At 46.8% G+C, this 17,752-nt stretch overlaps 1 protein-coding gene and 1 pseudogene across 5 annotated transcripts in view; both read left to right on the forward strand.

Annotated features, from left to right (window-relative positions):
• EVC2 (EvC ciliary complex subunit 2) overlaps positions 1–15,494 on the forward strand; it is a 90,699-nt gene extending 75,205 nt beyond the window's left edge. For 4 of the 5 annotated variants that reach the window (XM_077300720.1, XM_077300723.1, XM_077300721.1 and 1 more), the window contains exons 16-22: positions 1,518–1,637; positions 5,948–6,175; positions 6,550–6,764; positions 8,004–8,091; positions 10,355–10,551; positions 11,489–11,587; positions 14,020–15,494. In XM_077300720.1, coding sequence (XP_077156835.1) covers positions 1,518–1,637; positions 5,948–6,175; positions 6,550–6,764; positions 8,004–8,091; positions 10,355–10,551; positions 11,489–11,587; positions 14,020–14,257 — 1,185 coding nt within the window. In that variant the 3' untranslated portion in view covers positions 14,258–15,494. Of the gene's footprint in view, positions 1–1,517; positions 1,638–5,947; positions 6,176–6,549; positions 6,765–8,003; positions 8,092–10,354; positions 10,552–11,488; positions 11,588–14,019 lie in introns of those variants that run through there. The other variant, XM_077300725.1, reaches the window with a different exon arrangement.
• Positions 2,335–2,466, forward strand: LOC143820079 (U4 spliceosomal RNA; annotated as a pseudogene).
• Positions 15,495–17,752: the final 2,258 nt, after the last annotated feature.

The raw sequence follows: 17,752 nt of genomic DNA on the forward strand, positions 1-17,752 counted from the left end.
TAAACCCATTACTGCGTGTCCTTTCTTCTGCAGCCAATGGGAACACCATCCTGCCCTACTCCAAATGACAACCTTTCAAATACTTAAACAGTATCAGTGATTCCATGCTCGGTTCTCACTGTTGCTTCTTGACCTGCATATAGGTTTCGCAAGAGTCAGATAAGATGCTCTGGTATTCCCATCTCTTTAAGAACTTGCCACAATTTGTTGTGTTCCACACAATCAAAGGCTTTAGCATAGTCAACAAAGTAGAAGTAGATGTTTTTCTGGGACTCCCTAACTTTCTCCACAATCTAGAGTATGTTGGCAATTTGATCTCTAGTTCTTCTGCCTCTTAGAAATCGTGCCTGGACTTCTGGAAGTTCTCAGTCCGCATATTGCTGGAGCCTAGCTTGTAGGATTTTGAGCATAACTTTGCTAGCATGAGAAATGAATGCAATGGTATGGTAGTTTTAACATTTGGCATTGCCCTTCTTTGGAATTGGAGTCATAGAATAGGAAGTGGTCATACAGGCCATCTAGTCCAACCCCTGCTCAACATTGCTGAACTACTCTAACTGTGAAAATTTGTTTCCTGATATCTAGCCTATATCGTTATACTTGTAGTTTAAATCCATTACTGCGTGTCCTTTCCTCTGCAGCCAACGGAAACAGCATCCTGCCCTCCTCAAAGTGACAACCTTTCAAATACCTAAAGAGGGCTATCATGAAATGCACCCGAGAGGTCTTTGAGCACTCTCGGGTGGCTAGGTGTTCCGAGGACATGTAGGTCGCTAGTAGCCGGGCCTGGCGAAGATGAAAAAAAGCCAGCTGGGCTACTTTCGTGTCTTGAGCCTCCATAGACAGGGAGGCATCAACAGTCACTCCCAAGTTCCTGACCACTGGTGTAGATGTTAATTGTACACCATTCAGGCATGGGAGGCGCACTTCCTGGTCCTGCCCTCTTCTGCCCAGCCACAGGACCTCCGTCTTGGAGGGGTTGAGTTTCAGGCGACTCTGCCTGAGCCATCCAGCCACTTTGAGAAGGAGTCTCAAAGCGGCTTCCATTTGCCTTCCCTTTCCTCTCCCCACAACAGACACCCTGTGAGGTGGGTGAGGCTGAGAGAGCCCTGAAATTACTGAGGAAGAGGAAGAGTTGGTTCTTATATGCCACTTTTCTCTACCCAAAGGAGGCTCAAAGCGGCTTACAGTCGCCTTCCCTTTCCTCTCCCCACAGCAGACACCCTGTGAGGTGGGTGAGGCTGAGAGAGCCCTGAGATTCCTGCTTGGTCAGAACAGTTTTCTCAGTGCCATAGTGAGCCCAAGGTCACCAAACTGGCTGCACGCGAGAGAGCAGGGAATTGAACCCGGCTCGCCAGATTAGAAGTCTGCACTCCTAACCACTATACTGAGCTGGCTCTCTCTAAATGTGTTACTTCTTGCTTTTGAGGAGATGTGTGTTAAAGTAATAATAGCCGTAACTCTGACTTGGATGTTGAGAACTGACTTCTTCTCCTCCCCTTCCCCTTTTCTTTCAGCAAGAGCCTGAAGGCAGAAGAAAAATGAGGAGTCAAAATAAGATAGATAATCTAAAGACATCTTTAGAGAAAAAGATTCACATCTATGAGGAATCTGTCACAGAGCAATATGAGAACAAGGTGATGGCAATCAAGGGCTGTGCTCAGTTTCCCCAGCAGCCGCCTCCAAAGCAGAAGGCCGGGAGCCATAACAGAAGTTCTGGCACAAACCTTCGTGTTCCTTTATTGAGACTGTCACCCTGTACTTGGGGTAGAGGCTGTGAACCTGGGCTTGAGTCTGGTCACAGGGATGGTACAGGGATGTTGGGTCCAAGAAGTCTGTCGGCCTGGGCCGGGCGAAGAACGCACACCTGCAACTGCCATGATCTGTAATCTTGAGGATCTGCTGTCACAAAAGAGTCTTTCCTAAATGTCTGCATGGTGCAGAGAATATTTGGCTGTGACCCAGCTGAGGTTTCTGTGCAAAGCAGAGCCAAGCGAGCATGGGGGTGGGGGTGGAAAGGGCTCTCAAGTCGCAGCCTCATAAGATCTTCAAGGCGAGAGAAGCCCTCTGAAGAACAGACAGCAGAATAAGCGCACATGTTCAGTTTCGATGCTTTTGGCATATTTATTTATTTATTTATTTATTTATTTATTTTATTTATTTAGAATTTTATACCGCCCATTTCTTTGCAGCTCTGGACGGTTTACATTGAACATTATATAATACAAATTACATGGAACGATGTATAGTACCAACAGTATATTGTCTTTTTTACTGTTTTAGTAAATGGGCTAATCATAGCAAAAAGGAGTTGATTTGTTGAATAGGAAGAGAAGTCATGGCAGTAGCAGCATGGTAGGTTAGTCCGAGGTATGATTATTGCTAATTGAAAACTTTTCCCAATGCCCACCATGGTGACTTGAAATATAGTCAGCAGTGGCAATTTTTGACAGTCTGAAAACCAGCTTAGTGGAGTGGTTAAGAGCTACATCTTCTGAGTTGGAGACCTGGGTTTGATTCCCCCCTCCCCCTCCACAGCCAGCTCTCTCAGCCCCACTTCCCTCACAGGGTGTCTGTGCTGGGGAGAGGAAAGGGAAGGCGACTGTAAGCCACTTTGAGACTCCTTTGGTTAGAGAAAAGCGGCATCTAAGAACCAACTCTTCTTCTTACTCAGTAATATCAGGGGCCTCTCAGCCTCACCTCCCTCACAGGGTGTCTGTTGTGGGGAGAGGAAAGGGAAGGCAAATGGAAGCCCCTTTGAGACTCCTTCGGGTAAAGAAAAGTGGCATATAAGAACCAACTCTTCTTCTTCCTCAGTAATCTCAGGGCTCTCTCAGCCTCCCCTCCCTCACAGGGTGTCTGTTGTGGGGAGAGGAAAGGGAAGGCAACTGTAAGCCACTTTGAGACTCCAAGACCCCTCCAAGACGGAGGTCCTGTGGCTGGGCAGAAGAGGGCAGGACCAGGAAGTGCGCCTCCCATGCCTGAATGGTGTACAATTAACATCTACACCAGTGGTCAGGAACTTGGGAGTGACTTTTGATGCCTCCCAGTCTATGGAGGCTCAAGTCACGAAAGTAACCCAGACAGCTTTTTTTCATCTTCACCAGGCCCGGCTACTAGTGCCCCTACCTGTCTTCGGAACACCTAGCCACTGTGATCCATGCAACGGTCACTCTTCTGTGATCCATGCAATGGCCAACTCTTCTTCTTCCTCAGTAATATCAGGGGCCTCTCAGCCTCACCTCCCTCACAGGGTGTCTGTTGTGGGGAGAGGAAAGGGAAGGCGAATGGAAGCCCCTTTGAGACTCCTTCGGGTAAAGAAAAGTGGCATATAAGAACCAACTCTTCTTCTTCCTCAGTAATCTCAGGGCTCTCTCAGCCTCCCCTCCCTCACAGGGTGTCTGTTGTGGGGAGAGGAAAGGGAAGGCAACTGTAAGCCACTTTGAGACTCCAAGACCCCTCCAAGACGGAGGTCCTGTGGCTGGGCAGAAGAGGGCAGGACCAGGAAGTGCGCCTCCCATGCCTGAATGGTGTACAATTAACATCTACACCAGTGGTCAGGAACTTGGGAGTGACTTTTGATGCCTCCCAGTCTATGGAGGCTCAAGTCACGAAAGTAACCCAGACAGCTTTTTTTCATCTTCACCAGGCCCGGCTACTAGTGCCCCTACCTGTCTTCGGAACACCTAGCCACTGTGATCCATGCAACGGTCACTCTTCTGTGATCCATGCAATGGCCAACTCTTCTTCTTCCTCAGTAATATCAGGGGCCTCTCAGCCTCACCTCCCTCACAGGGTGTCTGTTGTGGGGAGAGGAAAGGCAAGGCGAATGTAAGCTGCTTTGAGACTCCTTCAGGTAGAGAAAAGCGGCATATAAGAACCAACTCTTCTTGATGTAGAAAATTATCACTCTGCTTATTGCGTTACATGCTCACAAAGAAAACTTTTATGGTTTAAGATCAAATTGTTTCTCACTTGTCTTTTCCCTTTCAAATAATTTTCCTTTTTCCTGTTCCAAGGATTTGCTTTTAGCACCAAAATGTGGGAGGGCCAAAGGAATGCTGAAAATGGCTCTTTACCAGTCTTTACTGGCCCCACCTGCAGCTGAGCCACATGCAGAATTGCAGACCCAAACCCTGGATTATCCTCAGGGAGAAGGGACTGCCAGAGATTAATTATGGAGCAGGCAAGGACAGGACTACAGTGGGTTTGCCAGAAGGCTGTTATTCTTCTGTAGATGGGACAACGAGAACTTCATAAATCAAAGCCCAGAATGCCACCCACCTCTTCCCATGGGCAGTCAGATGTGGGAACTGCACCAGTTCAGAGGGAAAGATGTTTTGCAGGATTTGTGTATCAAGTGGACTGAAAAGAGTGCAGGTTGAGAAATTGCAGAGGAACAAAGAATTAAATTGAAATCTAAGGGCCTCTTGCATTATAAAACATACAAAGAAAAGTTAGTTTATATACCCTGTTTTTCATGACTTGGAGTCTCAAAGTGGCCTACATTTGCCTTCCTTTCCTCTCCCCACAACAGACACCCTGTGAGGTACATGACACTGAGAGAGATCTGATAGAACTGGTCTGTGAGAACAGCTCTAACAGGATTGTGACTAGCCCAAGGTCACCCAGCTGGCTGCTTGTGGAGGAGGAGTGGGGAATCAAACCCAGCTCTTCAGATTGGAGGGCACTTAACCATCAATCTGGCTTTGACTGATATTTCTGTGACATAGTAATGTTTTTGGTTATTTGCTCTTTGCAAAGTAGAATATTCCCCTGTGAACCCCCCAGAAGCCCAGATCCTTCAAGAGACGGTAAGGGAGTGCTGACCTCTGTGGGTGAGGCCAGAAAGCTGTGTGAGCATGATGGCCACACATGCCAGGGAGCCAGGCAGAGGAGCTAGCACAGCCCCTACATGGCGGGGGGGGGGGAGTTGGCAGGCAGAAGGTGACCAAATGTCCCCCAAGCCCAGTCTCTCCCCCCATCCCAGCACTGAAAAGGGAATCCTCCTCTGTCACTCAAGGGGCACCACTTGCCCCACACACACACACACACACACACACTCACACATATAGCTCTTTCGCATCCAGGAGGACCTGCAGCCTCATTGCTCATGAGACATCTGTGTAGATCTGGTCATCAGAATCTACTTAGGATCCCTGGCCCAGGGTGGTCAGATTGGCCTCATCAAGAGCACTGGCCTGGTGGAACGCTCTGCCACCAGAGATCAGGACCCCACAGGGCCTGGGACAATTCTTCAGGAACTGCTGCTCCACTGGGCCTGTGGTTGAGATCTCCAGTAACAGCTAACTGCTGCCTCTAGCCACCAGACAGTTCTCCTCAGTGAGGGTTAAATTAAGTGGCTCACCCCACACACACACACACACACACACACTTCCCATAAGAGCACTATTAAAGGCAAGAGTAGATGTGTAATTTTAAAATGTTTTAAATATGTTTAACTAATTGTACATTTTCTTTTGTATATTTTTAAAATGTATGTATTTTGTGCGTTTTGGTCCTGAGGAGCAATGCTCTGGTAGAGAGTTTGTCACTGAGATGGGCCACCCAGATCACTGTACAGTTCTCCGGCCATATCCAAGGACAGCTGCCTCCCAGGCGCCAGCATACTTGAGGCCAGACAGAGTATTTAGGGAGGAAACTTTGAAACATTTACAAAAATTTGGGTTACCTTTCCCAAAATCGCAGTTCAGTAGCAGCTACATGAATATTTTCAGTTTCTTGGCATACTTGACAGGAATTTCTGGGTCCAGTGGCACCCTTAAGACCAACCAAGTTTAATTTTGGGTATAATGGGTAACTTGTGCCGCTGGACTCAAACTCTGCTCTGTTGCTTCAGACCGACACTGCTACTCACCTGAATCTGACAGGATTTTGTCAGCCTTGCTATAATCTGAAATCTGGTGTGTTTTTTTTTCTGTTCTAGATTCTCAGCGAACTACAGCTGGAAAGATCAGGTCAGCTGCAGGCTCTGGAGAATAAAATTGGGGAACGCATTGTTTCTCTGCAGTTCCTAAAGACTGCAAAAATACCAGAGACGTTGGAGTTTTACACAGCTGTCGTACAATTATGCACTTTGCTTCTGGAAGAACTGAACACATTGCAGACCCCAACCAACTCCAATTGGACCAAGATTGTAGAACAGAGCAGCCGGGTAAGTAACAACACTAGTTCGTGGTTGGTTGCAGTGTCACCATTTTCCTTTTTAAAATAACCATTTTCCTAATCCCTATCACTAATATTGGTTTGCAGTCAGTTAGCTCTGCCATTGTGGAGGGCAGGTCATTCACAATGTGTTGTAGAAAGTGGAGCACTTACTTTGAAGACCCTGCTCCCTACCAAAAAAACAAAACAAAAACAAAAAGCCCTCAAATCCCCTTCCAGAAAGTGGTGCATTTTGCAAGCAGAAGAATGTGTGTTCCCTGACTTCAGCTGAGTCATTTTGAAGGGTGGGGAATCAGGCTTCCTTTTCTATTCGTTTGTGTTGCTGAGGCGGTGCTCATGATGTCCTTTTCTTTGAAAATAAAGGAAATTGAGGAGGTGGAAAAAAAGATGGAGGATGAGTTGCTGGATCAAGAGTTAGCTCAACGACAGTTTTTTCTGATGAACATGAAGAGGTGGAGTTCTGATCAAGTGGGCATTGCTAACACCACTGAGAAATTGCATCCAGGTGGACCAGTGTCTGTACTCCTACAGCAAGCACTGACTCAGCACAAGCAATTGGTGTGCCTGCACAGACAAAGGTGAGGCTCCCTGTCTCTCTCTCTCTCTCTCTCTCTCTCTCTCTCTCTCTCTCAGGGCCAGTTTCATTGGTACCACCTTCATTGACACTCATCAGACATGGGATTGTTTTATTATTTGCCAAAATCAGCAGAAGTGGACTTGATAGTGTGTCCACATCTTTTGGCTAAGGTATCAGTAGATAACCTAAGGCTGGGAAGGACTTGGGCAGAAGACCTAGAAATTACACTATCTAAATAAAGAAAAGGGAAGCTGAAATTAAAGTGAGTGAAAGAAGGACCCGAAGCCCAGAGCTGATTCTGCACTTACTTTGTTTTTTCCATTGTGGATCCTGATGAATTCAGATCGATTTGAAAGATCTTCCTCTATTTCCCTCCTCCCTCAATTGAAACAGAAAGTGTTCTGCACTTGATTGGGGAAACTCAGAATAGGGAGGGGTGCTAATTGCAACAGAAGTCTCTTTCTTTTCTTCAGAAAAGGAGAAGGAGAGGATTGGAGACAGCAGAGGAGAGGGAAATAAGAGGCAAATATTTGCTGAGAGAAATCAGGGCTTCTGGAGCGCAGTCACTCTAAGGGAAGCCTTGCAAATGGGAACAAGAAAGTCTTTGAACTGACACCCTGGCTAATCAGGGAAGACTACTTTGCTCCAGCACAGAGCAGTGAGTTAATTCGAAAAAAGCAAAAATCTGCACATTTACTCATGTTTTTGAAATACCAAGGCTTATATCCACTCCAGGATATCGCGGGGGGAAGGTAGGGTCACCACAAATCAATCATGTTGCAGAGGGAAAATTAAAAGTGCCCAAAATCAAAATGGAAATCAAATTCAGTGATTGGAGGCTGATTGGTTGTGATATTTGGACTAATCAACAAATTGAGTAGCTGGCCAAAGGAAGTATCAAAACATCAGCTATGAACTACCCATTGCCCATTGGCAGCAGGAAATGTTTTTGATATTTTCCATTGCTAACCAAGCTATGGCCAGCGATCCCACCTTTTGAGTAATGGGAGGAGAAACTTATGCTGAGCAATGAACCGTAATAGTAGATTGTCTCTTGCTCCTTCACTGCAACTATAAATTTGGAAGTGGAAAAGAATGCTAGAGCATAACCCACTGATTTGGTGGGTGGCATTTGTTGAAAGCCTCTGGTTTAGAGTCTAGAAATCACTGGGGCAAATCTTACAGGCCTCCCATGAAGGATATATTTTGACTTTTTTATTGTGGCTTTTTTAAACTTTAGTTTAAGAGAAGTGCAGCATAATCTAGTGGTCCTTGAAAATTGTCTGGAGAACATAGAAATGGATACCCTTTTGACACTTTATTCCAAGGTAAGGATATGCCCATTTTTTTTTAACCTTAAGGAGTGTTTTCAGGCAACAGGCAGGGCCAGGTGGAGCTTTGGCCCGGAAGGCTTCTGACTGGCTGTTGGCTATGCAGGTTGTTTTTTACTTTTAAAAAACCCACATATTTTGTCATCAGCTGTCCCCACACCATAAGGATCTTCACTATGTGACTGAAGGTGTATGCAAGAAATATTTTGAAACAGTCTGTTCATTTTAAAAGGCATCCTGTTAAACAGTGATTTTGCCTGAAATGTTGAAGAGTAATTTAATTAATTTATTTATTTATTTATTTATTTTATATACCACCCTCCTCAAAGGCTCAGAGCGGTTCACATAAAACAGAACAATACAGCTGGGAGAGTCTTGGGGGAGAGTCCTGATGGCCATCCATCAGGAGGAAGAGCTGGGTCATCCACATATTGGTGGCAATCCAGCCCAAAACTCCACACCAGTTGAGCAAGAGGGTGCATAAAGATATTGAATAGAATTAGCGAGAGAACTGTCCCTTGAGGGACTCCACATGCCAGTTGGTGACAGCTTGATGTTCTTTCTCCTAGTGTTACCTTTTGTCCGTGATCCCGGAGGAAGGAGATCAGCCACCAGAGGGCAGTTCCCCTGATTCTGGCATTGGGAAGGCAGTGAGCTAGAAGCTCATGATCGACCATGTTGAATGCTGCTGAGAAGTCTAATAATACAAGCAGCGCTGCCCTGCCCTTGTGCAACTGGCGATGGAGGTCATCCCTCAGGGCGACTAGCGCTGTCTCTACCCCATGGCCAGGCCGGACACCTGACTGGGATGGGTCTAGGACCAAAGCTTCTTCCAAGAATGCTGACAGTTGGTCCGCAACTGTCTTTTCAAGCATCTCCCCTAGAAATGCTAAGTGCGAGATGGGGCGGTAGTTGGAAGGCTGTCGCGGGTCCAAAGATGGTTTTTTGAGCAGTGAGCAAACCACTGCTTCTTTTAACCCTTCTGGGAATTCTCCTGTCAACAGGAAGAAATTGATTGTCTCCTGGAAGGGGGGGGCACTACTCTTCTATCAGTTGTTTTTAGGAGCCATGATGGGTATGGGTTTAAGGAGCAGTGGCTAGCTTTGCTGCCTTTAACATCTTGTCCACTTCGGTCAGCGTGAGTCGTCTGAAGTTACTCAATGTACTCTCCAGAGACGGCCAAGGGGCCTCTAGTTCACTGTCTGCAAAGTTGGAGGGAGGTTGTGGTGGAGTTTCAACATTTTGTCTGCAAAGTGGCTCGCAAATGCCTCACAGCTGATGTCCAGTTGCTTATTATTTTGGTGCCCTTTGGTGGTAAAAGATCAAACTATCCTAAATAATTGCACTGGGCATGAGTTAGCAGATGCAATTTTGGTCAAGTAAAATTTGCATTTTACTGACTTCTCCCCCCAAATTTAGAGTTATGCACGTTCTAGGTCCTTGACATTTTGTGGACATCTCTTCCTCCCCTGTGCAGGCCATTTTGTAGTTGTGTCCAAAGGTGTCCACAGGCTCAAAAAGTTTGTGGCTCACTGCCCTATATCAGTATATCTAATTCTCAATGTTGACTCATCTGTAGATACTTAAATCTGGAGATTGGGGCCAAAAACAGACTACAAACCTAAGAAAAGCCCCAGGTTTGCAGAAAACAAATCTGAAAATCAGACAAAAACTGTGGGGGGAAAACACTCCCAAAATAATAGCATAGCCTCTAGCTCAGGCTTTCTCAACCAGAGTTTCATGACACCCTGGGCATTCTCAATGGCCCTGGAAGGATTTCCTGATTGGAGTTTAGGAGTCTAAAAAAGCAGAAATCTGAGTCAGAGCATAAGCATTTAAACATGACTTATTATGCGATGCACAGATTTCATAGTAGGAACCCCAAGTAAGCTGCACTATATACAAAACCATTTAATGACAGTATGGCCCTATTGTTTTTTGCCATCAAGTCACAGCTGATTTATGGTGACCCTATAAGGTTTTCAAGGCAAGATACATTCAGAGGTGGCTTGCTGCCTCTGTGGGATGATACTGGACTTCCTTGGTGGTCTCCCATCCAAATATTAGCTGGGATTGACCCTGCCTCATTTCTGAGATTTTATGTGACCAGGCTAACCTGGACTGTCCAGGTCCCTGTGTAAAAAAAGAACTGCTTGTATTTTCCATGTTTTCATTACATCGGCCTCCCTCCACTGTGCAGTTTTACAAATGCATCTTGGTTTTGCAGGATTTATTGCCATTATTGTCTATTTTATTGTAGGAGCTCAAGTTAGCCTCCTGTTTAACGCAATTGACTCTTGTGCCTATGGGGACATTGGAGAGACTCGTGCACTTGCTTCTACCAACACATTCGCCAAAGGAGCTCCTTTCTATCCTGGGTTTGATCCCCAATAAAAAATCTGAAGCCATCCTGAAAAGGGAAAGCCAAGGGGAGGAAGCCAGCCACTGTCAGAAGAGGTAAAAGAGGACTGGACGGTGTTTTGCACAGGAAATTCCAGGTGCTTTAAAAGAATGTGGGGCCAAATGTAGAGCTGTTAGCAACAGAAGAAGACAAGGAAGGAGTATACTGGGTAAAGATACCCTTTTCTAAGGGGGACAGGGATTTGAATTGATAATATATTCTTACTGCAGGGTGGAAGTCTACTGACAGAGTTACTTTTGGTGTTGGCAGTGGGAAGTGCTGCCTGGTTGCCTTCAGGTTTTCCAGGCGAGAGAAGAGCAGAGGTGGCTGCCATTGCCTGCTTCTTTGTGGCAACCTTGGATTCACTGGGTTATCTCCCGCCCAAATAGAAAAGAGCTGAGAAGAGCTGTCTTTGGTACCCCGCTTTTTACTCCCCAAATGAGTCTCAAAGCAGCTTACAATTGCCTTCCCTGTGAGACAGGTGGGCTTAGGGAGTTCTATGAGAACTGTGACTGGCCCAGGGTCACCCAGCTGGCTGCCTGTGGAGGAGGAGTGGAGAATCAAACCCGGTTCTTTAGATTGGAGACGGCCGTTCTTAGCCACCACACCACACTGGCTCTCTTAGTTTCCGAACCCAGATGCAACATCCAGATCAGGGCACACCAATCTGCCACGTCCTGTTTGAGGGGGAAGGCACCTGCCCGCTGTGTCCTGACCCATCTCCAGAGTCTTCCCATTGGCCTTTCCCTCTGCCGAGATGCTGTGCTTTGTCCATTCCCCTGTGCCTGGGACCTCCATCTCACTCAACATGTGAGGAGAAAGTGAACGGCTCAGCAGGGAAGTTGGGGGAGGGGGGATGATCAACACTCCTGTAATTTTGTTCTCAGGGGGGATGAATCTCCGTTGCTATTACAATTATTTATCAATAAGGTCTTTCTCTGTTTATCGCTGTGAATGTATGGAACATGTTCCTCTCCTCTGATTTTCCCTCAGGAGGCACCAACAGTCATGGAAAACCTTCGAAGTCAAACTGAAACAAAAGATGATAAATGCCAACTTGGGGGAAATGAATTCTCTCTACAGTGGTCTAAGGTCTGGAAAAGCTTCTTTCCTGCTTTGGAAATGAGATGCAAAAGCCAGGATTTAATTATATGAATTTTGTTCTAGGGCATATATCATATGGAAGCTGGGAAATTCACTGCCAGAGGAGCTGGTGATGGTCATGAGTGTTTAAAAAGGCTTTAAAAGGGGATTACACAGATTCACAGAGAGGTTAGGGGCATGCAAGAAAAAACATTGCTTTTATTTTCCAGATTTGGGTATATCGGACCTAAAAACATCAGTTATTTCCTGATATTCCCAAGTCATTCCGATATTGGTATTTAGTAATATTCAGGAATCCTCAATTATATCCTATGGAGACCATTAAAATCAATGGCAAATATATCCTGGGTCATGTTCATTAGTTGGGGGGGGGAGGTTGAGGTAGAGGCACCGAATATGCAGACTACCTGCTGGAGCCTCTCCTCTCACCCTGGCCCCTGCCCGGAAGAACTAGCTCCTGAGGGCCCTGACAGAGCTCTTCCACCAGGTTGCAGCAAACATCACCTGAGGTAATCTGTTCTGGCACTGTGACTATGAGCAGAAGAGTTGAGACTCCACAGGGGAGAGTTGGGTATTGACTGTTGCTGCCACCAAATTGTCTTGACTGTATTAATTTTATCGGGTTTTAATGGTTTTCTATTTTTAATGTAAACCACCATGAACTGGCTGGGCCGAGAGTAGCAGTCTATACATTTAAAAATAAATAAACCCCCAAGTTTCAAAAAGAGTGGAATAGGGGTTCCAATCTGTGGGCACCCAAAGAAGATGCCTCCATTGCTTCCAAGGGGGGAAGGAGCATAGGACCACAAGCCCAGCAGATTGTCCCAGAGAATCTCTGCAGTAGAAAATGAAGTGCATGTGGAGGGGGGAGGGGCATTTTGCCAGGCAAGCAGCAGAACCAGTGCCACTGTGGCAGTGCAAACACAGGACTAAGGTGATATCTGCAAATCTGTGAAGTGGAATCGGGGGCAAGGGGGGATTCCTGCAAGGACAGCAGAACCAGGCTGATTCTGTACTTACTTTGTTTATTCTGTTGTGGATCCTCCTGAATTCAGATATATTTGAAGTTGGGTCTTCCTTTATCCCCCCCCCCCCTTGAAACAGAAAAGTATTCTGCACATGATTAGGGAAGTCTCTTTCTTTCTTTTCTTGAAGAGGAGGGAGAGAATTGGAGACAGCAGAGGAGGGGGAATAAATCTCTGCTGAGAGAAGTTAGGGCTTCCCCTTTAAGGGAAGCCTTGCAACCTCAGAACCAGGAACTGGCACTCTGGCTAATCAGGGCTTTTTTTACAGCGTTGCAGGCTCAGTAACATTTTAGGGAAAGCAGACAGTGCATGCTTACTCGTGCCCATTTTTCAAATATCAAGGGTTATATTCACTCCAGGATATCGTGGGGGAAAGGTAGGGTCACTCTGGATCAATCATGCTTGTTGTAGATGAAAAATTTAAGTTGCCCAAAATCAAAATGGAAATCGCATTCATTGTAGATGGCAAGGACTGAATCAACCTGGGATTGGAATAAAAGCTCTGTGCAGATTCAGCCCCAGTGCCCTGTCCTATTGCCCAGGAATAAAACCCTGTGCCCTTGTGGCAAGTGCCAGCTTAAGAGGACTGATGGCAAGTTCAGAAACACCATTTGAGCAAGAGGAAGGGGGCATTACGGGGGCAGTAGAACCGGTGAAATAGTGCCCAGCAGCACAACTCAACAGAACCAATTTCACACCATGGAAGCATTGGCCAGCCCTTCTAGCTCCTGCAGCCCCCCTTCTTGAGCTCCTTTGTCCCTAAGCAAACTTCTTTCCAGTCTTTGAGACCTGCTAGAAGAAAAGGATCTTAGAGGAGAGATGGTGGGGGGAAAGCCTGGAGGGGGTCCCTCTTGACCCCTGCTTTTCCATTTGAAGCCACTCTTTCCCACCTTACAACTATTCAGTTACAATTACATATTAAGACTCCAGTCTCATGCCCACCAACACAGGTTGGTACTTGTAAAGTAGACCCTTAATCAATAAAACGAATCTAATATATTAGCTCTTATGTCACCTTTTCTCTTATGTCACCTTATGTCATTAGCGACTTATGTCACCTTTTCTCTTGCTACTCTTCCTTCAAGGAGCTCAGGGCAGCATACAGAGCCCTCCCCTTCCTCACTTTTTGATCACAACAACCCTATAAGGGGGATTGCTCTTAGAACGAGTGCCTGGCTCAGTTCACTCCAGTGAGCTTTATGGCAGAGGAGGATTTGAATCCAAGTCTCTCAGGTCATCCTGGTGCCAAATTCTGGCTGCTACATCAACTCAGGTTACACCACATTTAATAACAAACATCCTGATTTGCAAGTAACACGATTTGTGCCGTGTCGATTCACCTCCTGGATTCTGTCCATGATGTTTGAAATGTTTCTTTTACCTTTCTGAATTCAGTGTGCTGAAGCAAAACCAGCTGGCCCTTCTGGAAAAAGCCTTAGTCTTCCATCCAGCATATTTTCCTGAGCACCTTCTGCTTGACGCAGCCAGCCCCGTGGAGGTTATTGAGTTCCCAGACACAGAAGAGGAGACCTTTGTTTTCCGGGATCCTCCTTTATCCATGGATACTTCCTCAAAGAAGAAGACCAGCTTTCTAAACTCAAAGAAGTTGAGCCATCTGAAGATGGATAAGTGAAATGTGGAAGGATTAACAGATTAAGTATGCCATAGAGGGCGTTTCCCCTGAGAGAGTGCACTGTTTGGAGCTTGTACGTAGGAAGCTCTCACTTTTTTGGACCCTGTTAAATTTACCTTCAACTCAAAGAATTAGATTTGTTTTCTTAAGATATAGAAACAGTGAGCTTGTTCCTTGACTTGGTTCCTGAAGATGTTGGGTGCCTGCTCTCCCTCCTCCTCTATGAGAAACACTTCCTCCCTGTGGGTGGATTGCTGCCATCAGAAAGGCAACGGGGGGCGGGGGGCACTGGTGAGTGTCTGTGTCCCAAGTAAGTGGTTCAGTATATCCAGAAGCAGAGGCCAAACTAGAGCATGTCCAGAGGAGGGCTACAAAGATGGGGAGGGGTTTGGAGACCATCTTGTATGAGGAAAGGTTGAGGGAGCTTGGTCTGTTTAGCCTGGAGAGAAGGCGACTAAGAGGTGATATGATTACCATCTTCAAATACTGGAAGGGCTTTCATATAGAAGATGGAGCAGAGTTCTTTTCTGTTGCCCCAGAGGGGTGGACCAGAATCAGCAGGTTGAAATTAATTCAAAATAATTTTCAGCTAAACATCCGGAAGAACTTCCTGATAGTTGGAGTGGTTCCTCGGTGGAACAAGCTTTGGAGGTGATGAGTTCTCCTTCTTTGGAAGTTTTTAAGCAAAGGCTAAATAGTCATCTCACATAAATGCTGATATTAGGCAGATTGTGAGCAGGTGGGCAGGAAGGGATGTGCCAGTGTTTGACTCTTGTGACCATTCCTTGGATACCCAAGGAATTGCTGATCTTCAGTGTGGGATGGTAGGTGAATTTCCTCCAGGCCAGATTGGGTTTTGGAGATTTTTGGTAGGTGGATCACTTGGGCATGAAACTGGGGTGACCGTGGGTGGGTAGGTAGTTGTGAGTGTCCTGCATAGTGCAGGGGGTTGGGCTAGATGACCCTGGAGGTCCCTTCCAACTCTATGATTCTAGAAAAAAAGTTTTGGACACAAATACTCAGCAGGTATATCAACTTCATTAAACCATGAGATTCTTGCTGGTTTCATTTACATTGTTCTTTACAAGAATTTGTCTGGTATCTTTGTTTTAATCTGAATTGTGTGTTTTATATTGTATATCTTATACACATTTTATATTGCTAATGTTTACTGTTGTCATGGCCTATGACCATACACAATAAATTCCAAATACTCAAGCCTCATCAGGGTCCAGAAGAGAGGCCTAATGGTTCTGTTGTTTCGGACTATCATAGCCGCCCACCTGGCTCTATCCCCCTGTGGTAATTTTGTTTTCTGGGGGAAACTGTAAGAGAGAAAGTTGAATTCCCCCCCCCCCCCAAGATTCCCTCTGCAGCATGTGTTGCTGAGTCAGGTCTGGAGGGAAACAGGAAGAGCTTTGCCTGCTGGAAGGATGTTAAAACCCTGAACAGGACTGGCAACAAGCTGACCGGGTGAGGAGATGGGCGAGGTCTTCTGCTGGAGGGGTTAAGTTGGAGGGGGAGGGCAAGCAGTCATCCATAGGTCGGTTGAATTTGCCATGAGACTGCCCAACCCAGTCAGTGTTCAAAGCAAACAGGAAGTTAATTTTTTTTTGGGGGGGGGAGGCTGAGAGTATGGGCCTTTTGTTTACCTCCATTCCCCAAAATAAAGTTTGAACTGAAGAGCTTCTGGTAACTGTCCCACCCTCAACACGACAGAGGAGGCACTGTGGCCTGGGAAGAGTGCTTGCCTGGCACAGAGGAAGCCCCATATTCAGTGGCCTGCTTCTCTAGTTAAAAGGTCCAGGTGTCAGGGAGTGACCCCAGAGCGGGCCACCCCCAGTCAGCGCCCAGCCTGAGTTCGAGAGACACAGCAGCGTTTGTGTGCAAGGCAGCTTCCTGGGTGGTCATTTGACCTTGTGAGCCACCTTCAGGGGAGCCCAGAAGGGATTCAATCCTTCCCTTTGGGGCGCTACTTAGTATTTCTTTTGGGCGTGTTGGGGGGTGCCGATGGGTTTGCTTCCACATGAGGGCATATGTACAAGCCACCTAGGGTCCCGCATAGGCCCCATTCTCACAATCAGTAGCCTCCGCCATAACCTCAGTGTAGGCCCTTGCTGAACAAAGAGGACAGAGCCATAACTGATGTTCTGTGTTCTACCTCTCAGCAGACTTCCAGTCATGAAGATATGCTTCTCTCTTAACTAGAATAGGGGAGGCTACAGTTTTTAAAACCATCCCTCCCTGGGTGGGTGGGGGTTTATTAGGAATTGACTTACTGCAGAATCATGATCTAATTCCAAGAAAACAGATGTTCACACATTAGCAGCTGTACAACCACATCCCCAGAAATCAAAAGTGGTAAGCAAGATTCTGCACTGGGGGGGGGGGGAGAGTCAGTTTGTTAAGTGGCCTTATGAACCCTACCATTCCCTTCACTAACAGCTAATTTCTAATTTTAGTATATGTTCTGTTAGTTTTTTCTTTGTCATTTGTCCTCTCCCCCCTTTCCGTCCCTGTCTAGCCTCTGTTTAAAAATCACCAAAGATGGAGAACCCACCACCTCCCGAGGAAGCCTGTTCTACTGAGAAACCGCTAGAACTGTCAGGAACTTCTTCTGGATGTTGAGACAGAATTTCTTTTGTATTAATTTCATCCCACTGGTTCTGGTCTGTCCCTCAATTCTGCTCCATCCTCTATATCAGTGGTTCTCAATCTGCGGGTTGGGACTCCAAGTGGGGTCCCCTGGCCCCTTCTGCAGGGTCACCAGGTTGGTGGCTGCCGTAGCGGCCGTGGCAGTAGCAAGTGGTGGGCAGTATGCCTGCGCGCGCCTCTGGGTGAGCTTGCCTGACAAACCTGCTGCTCCCCACCTCCCCGTTAAGCCCCACATAGAAGCAAACCAATGGCAGGCAGGGTAGGCGGTGAGGAGGAGCCCAAATTGCCCAAGTTTGCGGACAAGAAGAGCCAGCACGGTGGATTGGGATGGCTGTCCCCTGTCCACCCACTGGTGCAGGCCTTGCCCTCTCTGATGGCCAGGAGGTCTGCAGGCAGCAGAAGGAGGCGAGAGAGACCATGCAGCCCGCGTGAGCCACCACCGCATCTCCTTTCCTGGCTGATCCTCTCTGGGGAAACTGCCCAGTGCGTGTCTAAGTCACCCCTTCTTGTGGGTGGAGGTGGCAGCTGCCTTGATTATTGTGCACTTTTGTGCGTGTGCACACCTGTGCGTCTGCTGCTTGCATGCACGCCACTGCTGCCACCACCAAAGTTGGGGTCGTGGCCCAAAAAGGTTGAGAACCGCTGCTCTATATGGCAGCCTTTTAAATACTTGAAGATGGTTATCAGATCCCCTCTCGGTTGTCTCCTCTCTAGGCTAAACAGGCCAAGTTCCCCCAACCTTTCTTCATACGTTTTGGTCTCCAAACCCCTCACCATCTTTGTTGCCCTCCTCTGGGCACACTCCAGCTTGTCTACATCCCTCTTCAACTCTGGTGCCCA

This window comes from Paroedura picta, chromosome 10 (genome assembly GCF_049243985.1).
Source record: "Paroedura picta isolate Pp20150507F chromosome 10, Ppicta_v3.0, whole genome shotgun sequence".
In the NCBI taxonomy this organism is placed as follows: domain Eukaryota; kingdom Metazoa; phylum Chordata; class Lepidosauria; order Squamata; family Gekkonidae; genus Paroedura; species Paroedura picta.